Genomic DNA, 12,721 nt, shown 5'->3' with positions numbered 1-12,721 from the left:
GCGGAGGCTCCATGCCATGAAGGGGTTTAAACACGAAGATGCACATTTTAAATTTGAGGTGTTTGGGGACTACGAGCATAGGTAAGCAAGGACAGGGATGATGGGTGAGTGAGACTTGATGTGGGATAGGGTACAAGCATCAGAAGTTTTGAATAAACTGAAGTTTACAGAGAGTAGAGGATGGGAAGTTGGCCAGGAGAGCATTGAAATAGTCAAGTCTGAAGACGGCAAAGACATGGATAAGGGTTTCAGCAGTCGATGGGCTGAGGTAAGGGTAGAGGCAGGCAATGCTACGTAGGTGGAAGTCAATGATGTGGTCCGAAGCTCAGATCGGGGTTGAATAAGTCACCAAGTTTGTGAAGTCAGGTTCAACCTCCATAGCACCAAAAGGTTAGCTATTTATTATGGATCTTTTAGAGCAAATCCAAAATGGACAGAAAAACAATTTGCTCCCTCTTATTCTCGTGCCTTGGGCTACAACATTTCACAGGCAAGCAGCCCGATGAGTTTCTGACATACCAAATAATATAAATGAACATTTATAAAGTTAGAGGCAAAACAAAAAAGGTGAGTACAAAACAATGGAGTAAAAATAAAATACAAAATGGTTTATTTTAGTACAAATTCCATCGGGTTTGGTAGCACATTTCACTGGTTTTACTCTCTGATAACGCAATGGTCAAGAGTTCAAACACTAGGGTGCATCTTAAAGATTAGGAAGCTTGGAGCAAGAGGTCAGGCGGAACTTATTGCCCAACAGTAATAGAGTTGTGGAATGAGTTACCAGACACGTCTATCAAAGCAGATGATATAGTTGGTTCAAGAGGCAACCAAATGTATTTCTTGAAAGAGAAGGGACTGAAAGATATAGTGAAAGGCCAAGTAGATAAGGTTGATCTACCAAAATGGGCATTTTGATGGTTATTGGGCATAATGCTCTTTTCCTGTTCTAATATTTTTTATGTTCTTCTGCCTTTTCTTTTCCTAGGGTCAATTCGGAGAACTTGGTCTTGATGGAATAGATGGGGAACAGGTACGTAACTGACTGACTGACTGTGTTTGTTTATCACTTTGTTAAATTACTATACTCCTTTGACTTGTTTATATTTTGCCTGTATTGCCAAAATGACACCCAACTTTCCACATATTATGTAGGGGACAAATGGAATAGTAGGACCATCAGGAGAACCCGGCAGTCAAGGAGTGTGGGTAAGTCTGCTTATATTCCATATAGCAATTGCACCAAATTTTAAGCAGTATTAATAAAATGACATTACATCAATAAGTGTTACTGATACTGAAGTTTGAGATACATATTTCCTTCCAGCATTGGTTAGATGTGTGACAATGGACAACATTTCAAATGAAAGTACACAGTATTAAGAAACGTACAAGATGTTTAATGTTCAAATAATCAGTCTATCTATTCATCCTCAATACTAGCTACCTAATTCACTGTCCTTGTCTTTATTTCTATCCATCTATATGTCTATCTGTCTAAAACTAAAATTGATAGAAGGCAACAGGTAAACGAGACAGACAGAAAGCAGTAAGAACTGACAGATAGAGACAATGATGAATATACTGTAAATAGATAATGATGGAGGTAAGTAGAGGTAGGTAGAGATGTGCATGCAGAGGTATTGTTAGAGATGGGTGGCTGAATGAAGAGGAAAACAAATGACAAAGTAAACACCAAGGTCTATTTTACTCTACAGGGTGCAAAAGGAACCAAAGGTGGGAAAGGAGAAAGGGGTGACCTTGGTTATCGAGGTGACCCGGTAAGTTATTTAAATATTTCCAAATCATTTTTACATTTGCTATATTTTCATCCAAATTATTGCAGTATTGAATAATGGTAGCAAGGCATTAAAGTAAGACAAATTCATTTGATAGCTAACAGTACAACCCAACCTGCATTTTTGGCACAAATGATTGGCAATGTATCAACTTTCAAATTGAATGCAATTTCCTCATACTTCTATCCAGTTGAATTGATAATTGAAACATGTACTGGGGCATTATTATTGCTTATACAATCAAAAGTTATTATTACAAATTTGTGGTATCTGACAAAGATATTCATTGCAATGAGAGTTGAGTTGAGTTGCAGTGTTGGCTATGATGGAGCTTCATTTAGACCTAGAGAAAGGTTTCTTATATGAGCAGCTTGTCAATATCGGAGATTTTAATAACATTAATAACTTTGTCATAGTTTGTTACAATGGGATTTGAATACTTGGGGAAAAATTGGCTTGCTTTGCGCCTCCCGTTAGCGCCCCCGGGGAGCACTAACGGGGTGCAAAGCACCTAGCGCCCGGGCACGGCGCCACTAACCCCTCCCGCGATATTCAGCGGTTCGTTAGCGGTGGCGGTAGCCAGTAGTGCTCCACGGCACTGCGTCTCTGGCGATGACATCATTGCCATGCGCAGCTCCCCGCTTGCGCCCCGGCCACATACTTCGGTCGCGCCCCCTGACCTACCGCCAGACGATATGTCCAACAGGGTCAGGGCGGCCACGGTGGCATTTTTGCGGCCACGGTGGCACAAATTAAAGGGCAGGTGCCGGGCGGCCATTTGTTTTTTTGGCCGCCTGCCAGCACCTGCCCCCTTCCGCTTTTTTATGCGGAGTGCCATTCAGCCCAGTACTCCTCTCCCCAGTGGTCCAGCAATGCCCTGGTGCGTGCAGCGCTAGGTCCCTCCCCTTTAATGCAATATTCAATGGTTGCGCCCCAGGAAGGAGGGGGAGCACTTCCAGTAGCGCCCCGTCTCCTGCTACCACTGAATTTATGGTGCAGGGGCGCTAACTAAAAGTAGCGCCCTGGCGAACTTAGCACTTCGAAGAAGATGCCACTGAATTTTTCCCCCGGTAGCTCAGATCATTTAAATTGATCTGCAATTAATAAGTACTTTGCTGGCAGAAAAAGATCTCTACAATTTTCCATCTTTGAGAGAATTAAGTCCAAGTGACAGAGTGCTTGTGGTAAAATGGTGTGTGAATTATGTGACTTGAATACTAGTATCCAACATAATCATTTGTTGTAAAGTTTTCAGGAAACAGTAAGTCCCATTACCACTGAGAGCACCAGAAATCTAACTCATTCAGGCTGCTGTTTAGGGTTCTTATGAAAATGTTCACTGAATTCAGGATCCCAGGTGGGGAAGAATTTGCTGCAGTAATGACATTCTGTCCTGAGCGTGCATTGTAAATATACGCTGTGAAACTAGAAATTAGCAAACAACTAATGCGTGGCCCGTATTTTCCAATCCCTACAGGTGTGTACGAGCTGTATACGCAACTGTAGGGACATCGGAAATGCCGGTTTCAGGCAGGCAAAGCACATGCGCTGAAAACCGGCATTTCCGATCTGTCAAGAATGCTCTTGACAGATCGGGTGCCTGACCCAGAGAAGGGCCTCTGCGGGCAGATATTTCCGCTTTCTGGAGAACCTCTGCCCGCTGAAAACACTTAAAAATCTTACGCCTGGTAAAAGGAGGCATAAGGCCTGCTTTTACAAAATGTTTTCACTCATTTATAATTTTAAAATACTTTTTATAAAAAGTAAGTTTATTTTTAGCCCTGTAAAAAAAACTTTATTTTTTTCAAAAAATTAAATTTTTCTTTAAAGTGTTTAATGTAATTTTAACTCATTTTAAAAACATGACTTAAAAAAAACGTATTTAATGTTTTAGTGTTTTTTTTCATTGATCCCCATTCATACTTTTGATAGGTCTATCTGTCAAATGTATGAAGGGGGATTCCCTTCTTTCATTGGCTCGCCTGGCCCACGTGATTCCAGGGACGCTTGCGAACCGCATGTGCCTCTGGGATACGTGGGCCCTGCGCATTTCGACTGTGGAGAGGCCCAGCATCGGAAGTGTCTGGACCTTGGGAGCCCTCGGGTAAAGGCGTAGATTTTTTTCCCGATAGGAGGCTTCCGCACACAGGAAGCCTCCTATCGGAAATGATGGGCCCATGTGTATGGCAGTTATCTGTTTGCTATTTTAACAGAGATGTTTACTTTATTATTTTAAACAGGGGACCATATCCATTAAGACAGCAGACTGATAACTATCATATGAATTTGTTATGTGTTTGTCTGCTATTATCCTGATGTAATAGTAATACATAAAACTACTGGTAACTTTAAGAAATTGAGATACCAGGCAACAATACATTTTTTAAAAATTATAATTTACTGTGATCTTACAGGGTGAACCAGGAACCACCAATTTACAGGAAGGATTCAAAGGGCAAAGGGGTGACAATGGCTTGGTGGTAATGTATATATTGTTTAAATAAATACATTTTCTTTAAAAAAAAAAAAAAATGGCTTTTCAATAGTTGCATTATGGTGATAGTGGTATGAATCTTTAAATTTTTTACTAATTAAATAATCTAATATATGCAATAAACCATAGTTATACCATATGAATATTCAGGCAAATGTGAATTCACTGGCATCTTTTTAATGTAATTTTCATTTAGGGAGACTCTGGTGAATATGGCCGTCCAGGGTTAGCCGGACAAATTGGAAGCCAGGTAAGCAAGCCTTCGCATGTACATAAAATGTTTTAGACTCTGGTATTCTGATGAAATCACTATATTTTAAGGAACATTTTATTTAAGATATTTGAATGAATAATAGTGATAAAAGGGCAGAAGGCAAGTAATATACATGGATTAAAGACGATGAAAATGATACAAACTGATACAACAACAAATTCTGAATCAGCAGAATAAGCATACAAGTGTGAGGAACCTTGCATCAATCATGACCCCAGCACGTCTAAGTGATTGAAGCGCAAAGATGCCCAACAGGGCTGATTCTCCAGTCAAGCGCTCTCCCAGGCAGAATTGGTCAGGATATCATGGCCATGCAATCCCTGATTGTCCGACAAAAAAATCAGGGCTGAGGCTGATTTCCAGACCAATGTTCCATGTGAGTACTGCTCCTCATCTCCAGGAGCCCCCAGTCAGGCTGTACTATCACAAAGCAGAGAGGAATGGTAATTGCTGGTCACTGGTTATGGAATAATATGCAATCTAGATGAAGAAACTAAAGTTTCAGCAACCACAGTAGTCTTCTTCCTTTTAAGAAGTGCATGAAATCCAAATTTATTTGCCTTATAGTCAGTTAATATTGCACAAGACTAATCTTACCATTGATGGTAACTTTCCATTTTGCCTAAAGTTGGCAGACTGTTGCATTCGTCTTAAAGAGAAACTCAAAGAAAACAATTCAAAAAGTGCATTGCTGCAGCTTATTAAAATCCTTTGCCAGCTCCCCTGATGGTTGAGTTGGTAAACTTAGGGCATACAGTGCAGTAATGTTTCTCAGTTCAATGCCTGGTTTTGTGCAAGAGTAGGATGAACTTCAACTGTGATGCCAACCATGATGGAATGGTCTTCCAATACTCCGCCTAGGCGCACGCATGAAGAATGGTCATTTGGTTGAGATATTTGAGAGCGGCCAGTACTTGTGGGACAATAACCTAGCATGAGCCTTCAGGTGAGGAGGGGAAAATAAAAAAAATAATCCTCTGTTCCCTCAGTGCAAAATAAAAGCTCACCTGTTTCAAGTACAAAGCCAACCTTTTCCCATCTGCAAACAACCCCCTGTTCCTTGCAGGAGTAGCCTTTATATGAATGTTTAGCTTGTGATTTTATGAGTAATAACATCACTGAAATAATTATAACAGAAATCTCCTCCCCCTTCCAGCAAGTACATTGAAAATAACCAGTCATCTTAGTAGTGCATTGTGTGTGTGTCATCATATACATATAAAGAAAAATGCATGTGTACTTTAAATTTTAATATTCCTAACACGTTCTTTTTCCATTTTAACTCTGCAGTGATGTTGGTGATCAGATTTTTTTTTCTTTGCAGTATATAGTTCAAAAATAAATGTGGGAATTGACAGAGTATTAACTACATGCACAAACTATACATTCTTTACTATATGTTAGCAGCACAATTTGCTCATTGACATGTCACGTCAGTAATGCAGTCTTGGGTTCTGCCTTCTTACAGGGACCGCAAGGCCGCCGAGGATCACCAGGAGCAAGAGTACAGTTTGCATTTTTATTGATAATTTTGTTCAAAAAAGACATGTGCTTTATCTGTGCTGCATTGAACCCACGCATTTTTCTTGTTCTCTCCTCTCTCTTCCCATGCTCCCTCTGAGCTCATCTTGTCTGAGACCCACCCCCTGTTCTCTTGATCCCATTCACACTAAACTGCTAACCACCCTACTTCCCTTCCTGGTTCCCATGCTAGCTGACATTGTAAATGGCTCCCTATCCTCGAGCTGTCTCCCTCTCTTTCAAAACCACCATCACCCCCCCCCCTTAAAAAACCCACCCTCAATCCCTCTGTCTTTGAAACCGAAAGGGAAGTTGGAGATGGGACGGTAGTTTGAAAAAACCCTTGAATGTGTTGTCGCCTCTAAAATCCATGCCCATCTTTCTGACAACTCCAAGTTTGAATCTCTCCAATCAGGTTTCTACTCCTGTCATAACACTGAAATGGCCCTAATCAAAGTCACAAATGACACCCTCATTTGTGAGGATTGGGACTGACTGTAGTGTACTATCCCTGTCCATCCTTCTCGACCTCGCTACAGTCTTTGACACGGTCAAGTGCACACCATCCTTCTCCAATGTCAGTTCAGTGAGACTGCCGTCACTGGGTTCCACTCTTACCTATCCAAACATAACCAGAGTATTTCCAGCAATATTTTCTCTCCCAGACCCTGTACTGTTACCTCTAATGTCCCCAAAGGATCTACCTTTGGCCCCTTCCTCTTCTTCGTCTATGTGCCGCCTCTTGGTGACATCATCTGTAGAAATAGGGTCAACTATCACATGCATGCTGATGATGCCCAGCTCTTTCTCTGCACAACCTCTCTCAACCGATCCACAGCCTCTGTGCTGTCAGACTGCTTGTCCATATCTTGATTGGTTTCAATTTACCCTAGTTAAATATTGGGATGACAGAGGCCATCATCTTTGGCTCCACCACAAACTCTGTAGCCTTATCACCAATTCCATCCACATCCCTAGCACTGCCTCAGGTTGACCCAGATTGTTCGTAATCGCGGTGTTCTATTTGACCCTGAGCTGAGTTTCCAATCCCATATCCTCTCCATCACAAAGATCGTCTATTTCCACCACTAACATCCACCCCTTCCTCTGCCTTTTGGCTGTTGAAACCCTCACCCATGCCCTTGTCACCTCCAGACTTGTATTTTAACACTCTCCTGGCCAGCCTCCCATCCTCCACCCTTCATAAACTTCAGCTCATCCAAAACTCTGATGCCCGTATCCTACCGCACACAAAGTCACACTCGCCCATCACCCTTTTACTCGTTGACGTACACTGGCTTCTGGTCCTCCAGCACCTCCAATTTAAAATTTTCATCCTTGTGTTTAAATTCCTTAATGACTTCACCCCTCCCTAACTCTGTAATCTCCTCCATCGCTACAACCCTTGGAGAAATCTGTTCATCCAACTCTGGCCTCTTGTGATGGCGGCAGTCCAATGGATAGCCAATGAATTTCCAGAAGCCATTTTATAAATTTCCTTACAACGGCTATGAGAAAAATGGTGTGGTGTTATGGGAGAAATAGTGGAATGAATTGGGAATTGGTTGAAATTTCAAATGCGTGTGTAAGGATGGTGAATGAAGTTGCACTGTCTAGTGGATGAGATAAATGTTGATGGGTCTGATCGTCTCTTCCTGCACACTTCATGCGCTTATTAGTTAGATATATGGACAAGTTAAACTGTTTACAGAATGTTCCTGATATACACTTCCAAATAATTTAGTAATTTGGAGGGGGTGGGGGTCCCTTTTTAACTAACTTGTCTATTTATTTTAAAGTGTATTTGAACCTACATTTCAGTAATCAGGATAAATCCAATTCTGGTGTAATCCAGCCTTTGACAAGAAAATTGTTGCCACATGTTTGAGGTTCTCAAACAAATCTAACTTTTATTTATTTATCTGACATATTTAGGGTACCAAAGGCAATGCAGGAACTCTTGGGCCTCCAGGAATTCCAGGGTTTAGAGGCCAACAAGTAAGTAATGTATTTATTAAATATGATTTTAGTTGCTGATTTCTGCTAGATTTCAACTTCAAGCAACATGAAATTTATTGCAATAACATTTCCGTTTGTACACTAAGGGCACACATGGAACTCCTGGAGTTCCAGGTCGGGAAGGTGGAAGTGGCATTCGAGGACCAAGGGTAAGTGCTTTCTCTTGTCAGTTTGGAAAACACAGTTGAAAAAACTTTCTTCCTCCTGTTTTACCAACTAATCCAAGCAATGGATCCCCTGACTGTAATCTAATTGAGAGGCTCAAACTGATGAAATTAAAGTCTATATATGCTGACAGTAAGGATCTACGGTTCAGGTCCACAGTGGAAAACCAACCCATAATATAACATAAAATTGGTAACCTTCCTCCTCATACAGGTCTCAAGTTAAGCAGTGAGAAATGGAAATGATACACACTGTCAGTCTGCATCAACGGTGGAGTATTCAAGCCTCATGTCAGGATTTAAGCATATAATCTAGGTTGACATTGGAAGAGTACTAAGGGAGTGCAGCATTACATCAGAATGTACAGGACTGGAAAAGACCATTTTGGTCCATCTGATCTGCCTCCGTGCATTGTTGGAGGTGCCATCTTTCAGATGAGACATTAAACCAAGGTTCCATATGCCTATCCTGGTTGATGTAAAAGGTTCCATTACATCTGTGTCCTGGCTAACATCTATGCTTCAACAATACCAATAAAAATAGGTTAATTAGTCATTTATCTAATTTGCTGCTTGTGGGGTCTTTGCTGTGCACAAATTGGTTGGTGCATTTACATACATAACAATAATAGCTACACTTCAAAAGTAATTAATTGGCTCTGCTGAGGATGTGTGGGACACAAAATGCAAGTCTCTTCCTTTCTTACAATTGTTCAGTGGGGTTGTTCTACTGAGTTTGGGGTTAAGGTACATTATTTGTGTCGTGTGGTGAAAGCTTTATTGTGCATACAGCCTATCCTATATCTGCCCTAAGAGTTTGTTGAGACAATGTAGAGGGAGTTTTAATTACCTAGGAGGGCTTGATATTTACATTTATCCCTATTTCCCAAACACTGACCATCATTACCTTTATGAGTACAAGATTGCACCCATACTTTTCTTTTTTTCAAATTATATCAGTGTTTCTATATTGATTTGAAGTCTTGTTTCCCTGTTTTAATTTAACATTGAAGAAGTTCTTTACTTTGTTCTAGGGACCTGCTGGCCCTGTGGCACCTGTTGGTGCAAGAGGGAAAATAGGACTAAGTGGAAGAAAGGTATGTACCACTGTAAAATGTGTAATTGTGGAAAGCTGAGAAAGGTCATAGGTACCTGGTTGCTGACATTTTATCTTTATTGTCCTATTCCTCTACAGGGTGAACCTGGAAATCCTGGTGATAAGGGTGAAGTGGGACCTTCAGGTCCACGTGGAGAAATGGTAAGTGCTACCTCTTTAAAATGTAAAAGTTAGCTTTATTGTGTGCTGCACAATACATTCAAAATATAAAAGGTTTGTGTGTCACAATCTATAGACACTTTGAGGAGTTGGGATAATCTCAGAAACAATGGTGCTGAAACTCAAGTTACTGCTGTAAAACATTAGTGGATCTGCCATGATGCTGCTCACAGGGAGTTTCTCTTACCTGGCCCTACAGTCTTTGTTGCTGTTTCACTCCCTCTGTCTCTCTTTAGCTTCTCTCTGTGTTAGCTATTTATGTCTGTCTCTTTCTTGTTCATTTCAGAAGGTGGTGGTCATTGGTAGAGAGAGATAAAGGGGGAAAAATTGGATCTCACCCATTTTGGGGCGCTAATATCGGCCGGGCGCAAAGTTTAGCACCCGGCACTAATTATCGCCTCCGACTGCAAAATTCGCCTCTATCGCCCCTGGAGGTGATTTGAGTGCTAAATCAGGCGCTACACACCTCTCAAGACGCAAACATCAGGGAGCGAGGCGCTACCTCAGAACGCTACCGAAGCTCAGGTGATGCCAGTTACCATGGAAGCCAGACAGATTGGCGCTGTCCAGTTCTTAAAGGGGCGAGGCAATCTTGCTGGCCAGCCACACCCTGCTCATTGCAGCCTTGAATCTCGGCCTGGAGAGACCTCAAAAGCAATTGTGTTGAAAGCACTAATGGATAGGCCCAGGGAAAAAAACTCAGTACTTAGGAACCTCAAAAGTGGTGCTGAGGGCCAAAACTCCTTAGGACAGCGTTAAAACCAAAAATGTTGCCAACAAGAAAAGGCAGAAAGCGTCCGCCTTTAAATAGCGCTTCCCCAGCCCCTTCCCAACTTGAAAACATTCCCCTCTACCTGTCGTTCCTAGCGGCAGGCGTTAAGGCAGGGGGCGCGACTCAATATCCAGTCCGGGGCGTTGCACGCTCAACTGATGTCATGATCTGCGGGCACAGGAGATCATGGCGGTAGTGTTTAGCGCTGCCGCAAAATGACTGGTCAATTTCGTGAGAGGTGCTAAAACCGCCGCGATCGGGCACTAAGTTCCTAGCGCCGCGTTAGCACCCCCGGAGGTGCTAACCAACTGAATTTTTCCCCCAAAGTGCTTAAAATGTATTGGCTATTGGTCCATGCCCTGTCCATCGAACCTTCATCTGCTCAGCTTTACGCATTCTGCATATTACCCCTATCCTTGTCTACTTGCACTGTGCCCCTTTCACCCCTTTTTCTTGTTACCCTTCTGCTTTCCTACCATGATCAGACAAATGGACTGTTCCTTTTACTTCTACCTCATTGCTGCTTCCATCCTTCCTTCCTTTCCCCTATTCCCAAGCCTTCCATCTTATGACCCCTAACCTGTTTTTAAGTCCTCTCATCTCTCCAATCTTTACCCATATATCTTCTCCGTCAACCCACATCTTTCCCTCCTCTCTCCATCCTCCTGATCCTCTTTTGCCCAACCCTGCCCCACTCATGCTATCTCTCCCAATCCCTTATTTGCCATACGACAACCGCCCCCCACCCCCGCCCCGTCCACTCTTGTTCCACCCTCCACAACACTTGTCCCTTTCCCTTCCCTCCACTTCTCCCTCTCTGCCTGTCCCTGTTTTCACTCCCGTCCTTTCGCTCATCCTCTTCGAGCATCTCTCCTAGTCCAAAACCTTTTTAAAATAAAACTATAATCTTGTTTTCAAGCACATAGCTGAGAAAAAGACTTTTAGGTGTTTTTTTACATTCCAAAGTGCTTATGCTTTGCTGTGGTAAAAGTTAAGTATTTGAAAAGAGAAGTGATAGTAAACTGGTACAAAAAAGACCTGGATGGCAGGACAGGTGGGGCGAGTGACCCAAGTAAGGAGGCTGAGCATGGGGAATGGGGTTAAGAGGCATGTAGCTCAAATGACAAGGCTCAAACAGGGTGGTAGAACACGAGGAATGGTGCAGTTAGGCAAGGCAGCCTAGTGTAGGTAGAGGGTGGTGAATGTTCAATGCAGTTGGTGAACCACGGAGTAAGGGACAGGTGGCCCGAGGCCTGAGCGGGGCATTAGACATTGGGAATAAGTTAGGCAAGCTTTGGCAAGGAGATGCCAACAGGTCAGATGGTGGGGGCAGGAAGATTGGCTGCAGCCTGCAATGCTTGAATGTCTTCCTTGTGTTTTGGTAACTAGAATTGGACACAGTACTCAAAGTGCGGTCTGACCAGGGCACTATAGAGTTTGATTGTGTATTTATACACCTGTATAATATATATTTATAACAGTTTAAAAGTAATACCTAGGCATGGCAAAGTGTGACAAAAAGATGTGTGCTAAATAGAACACTTAACATATTATCGATATACAAACATAGGGATTCCATAACATTTTTTGTTTTCAATGGGTCATAGGCTCCCCTGGGTTTTTATGCAAACTTGCCTAATTATTCAAAACCATGGAGCATCATAAAATCATAGAATTGTTACAGCAGTCGGAGGCGATTCAACCTGTCGAGCCTGTGCCAGCTCTCTGCAAGAGCACTTTAGCTCGTCCCAATCTCCAGCCCTTTCGCCATAGCCCTGCAAATGTTTTTCCTTCAGGTACTTATCTAATTCCCTTTTGAAAGGAGCGATTGAATCTGCCTCCACCACCCTTTCATTCCAGGTCCTAACCACTCGCTGCGTAAAAAAGTTTTTCCTCATGTCGCCTTTGCATCTTTTGCCAATCGCCTTAAATCTGTGTCCTCTGGTTCTCGACCCTTCCGCCAATGGGAACCATTTCTCTCTATCTACTCTGTCTGGACCCCTCATAAAAAAGAAAGACTTACATTTATGTAGCGCCTTTCACGACAACGGGACGTCTCAAAGCGCTTTACAGCCAATGAAGTACTTTTGGAGTGTAAACACTGTTGCAATGTGGGAAACAAATATTGTATAGCAACATAGGAACAGGAATCATATAGCAACATAGGAACAGGAGTAGGCTATTCATCCCTTTGAGCCTGTTCCCCCATTCAATTAGATGATGGCTGATCTGTACTTCTGCATTTCCCTGCCTTTGCTCCATATCCCTTGATACCCTTACTAAAAAAAAACAATCTCAATCTTGAAAGCTTCAAGTGACCCAGCATCCACAGCCATTTCGGGGAGAGCATTCCAAATGTTCACTACACTGTGTGAAGAACTGTTTCCTGATTTCACTCCTGA

The 12,721-nt window shown here is 42.3% G+C and overlaps 1 protein-coding gene across 4 annotated transcripts in view; it reads left to right on the top strand.

Moving 5' to 3' along the window:
* Positions 1-12,721, top strand: part of LOC147120126 (collagen alpha-3(VI) chain-like) — a 221,310-nt gene that overhangs the window by 163,211 nt on the left and 45,378 nt on the right. For all 4 annotated transcript variants that reach the window (XM_085985684.1, XM_085985682.1, XM_085985680.1 and 1 more), the window contains 10 exons: positions 989-1,033; positions 1,156-1,209; positions 1,719-1,781; positions 4,214-4,279; positions 4,490-4,543; positions 6,036-6,071; positions 8,024-8,086; positions 8,194-8,256; positions 9,306-9,368; positions 9,467-9,529. In XM_085985684.1, coding sequence (XP_085841810.1) covers positions 989-1,033; positions 1,156-1,209; positions 1,719-1,781; positions 4,214-4,279; positions 4,490-4,543; positions 6,036-6,071; positions 8,024-8,086; positions 8,194-8,256; positions 9,306-9,368; positions 9,467-9,529 — 570 coding nt within the window. The remainder of the gene's footprint in view (positions 1-988; positions 1,034-1,155; positions 1,210-1,718; positions 1,782-4,213; positions 4,280-4,489; positions 4,544-6,035; positions 6,072-8,023; positions 8,087-8,193; positions 8,257-9,305; positions 9,369-9,466; positions 9,530-12,721) is intronic.

This window comes from Somniosus microcephalus, chromosome 4 (genome assembly GCF_052327205.1).
Source record: "Somniosus microcephalus isolate GS21.2 chromosome 4, FLI_Smic_1.0, whole genome shotgun sequence".
NCBI classification, from domain to species: Eukaryota; Metazoa; Chordata; class Chondrichthyes; order Squaliformes; family Somniosidae; genus Somniosus; species Somniosus microcephalus.
Note: the sequence above shows the minus strand (reverse complement) of the source record. Positions and strands in the feature narration are given on the sequence as shown.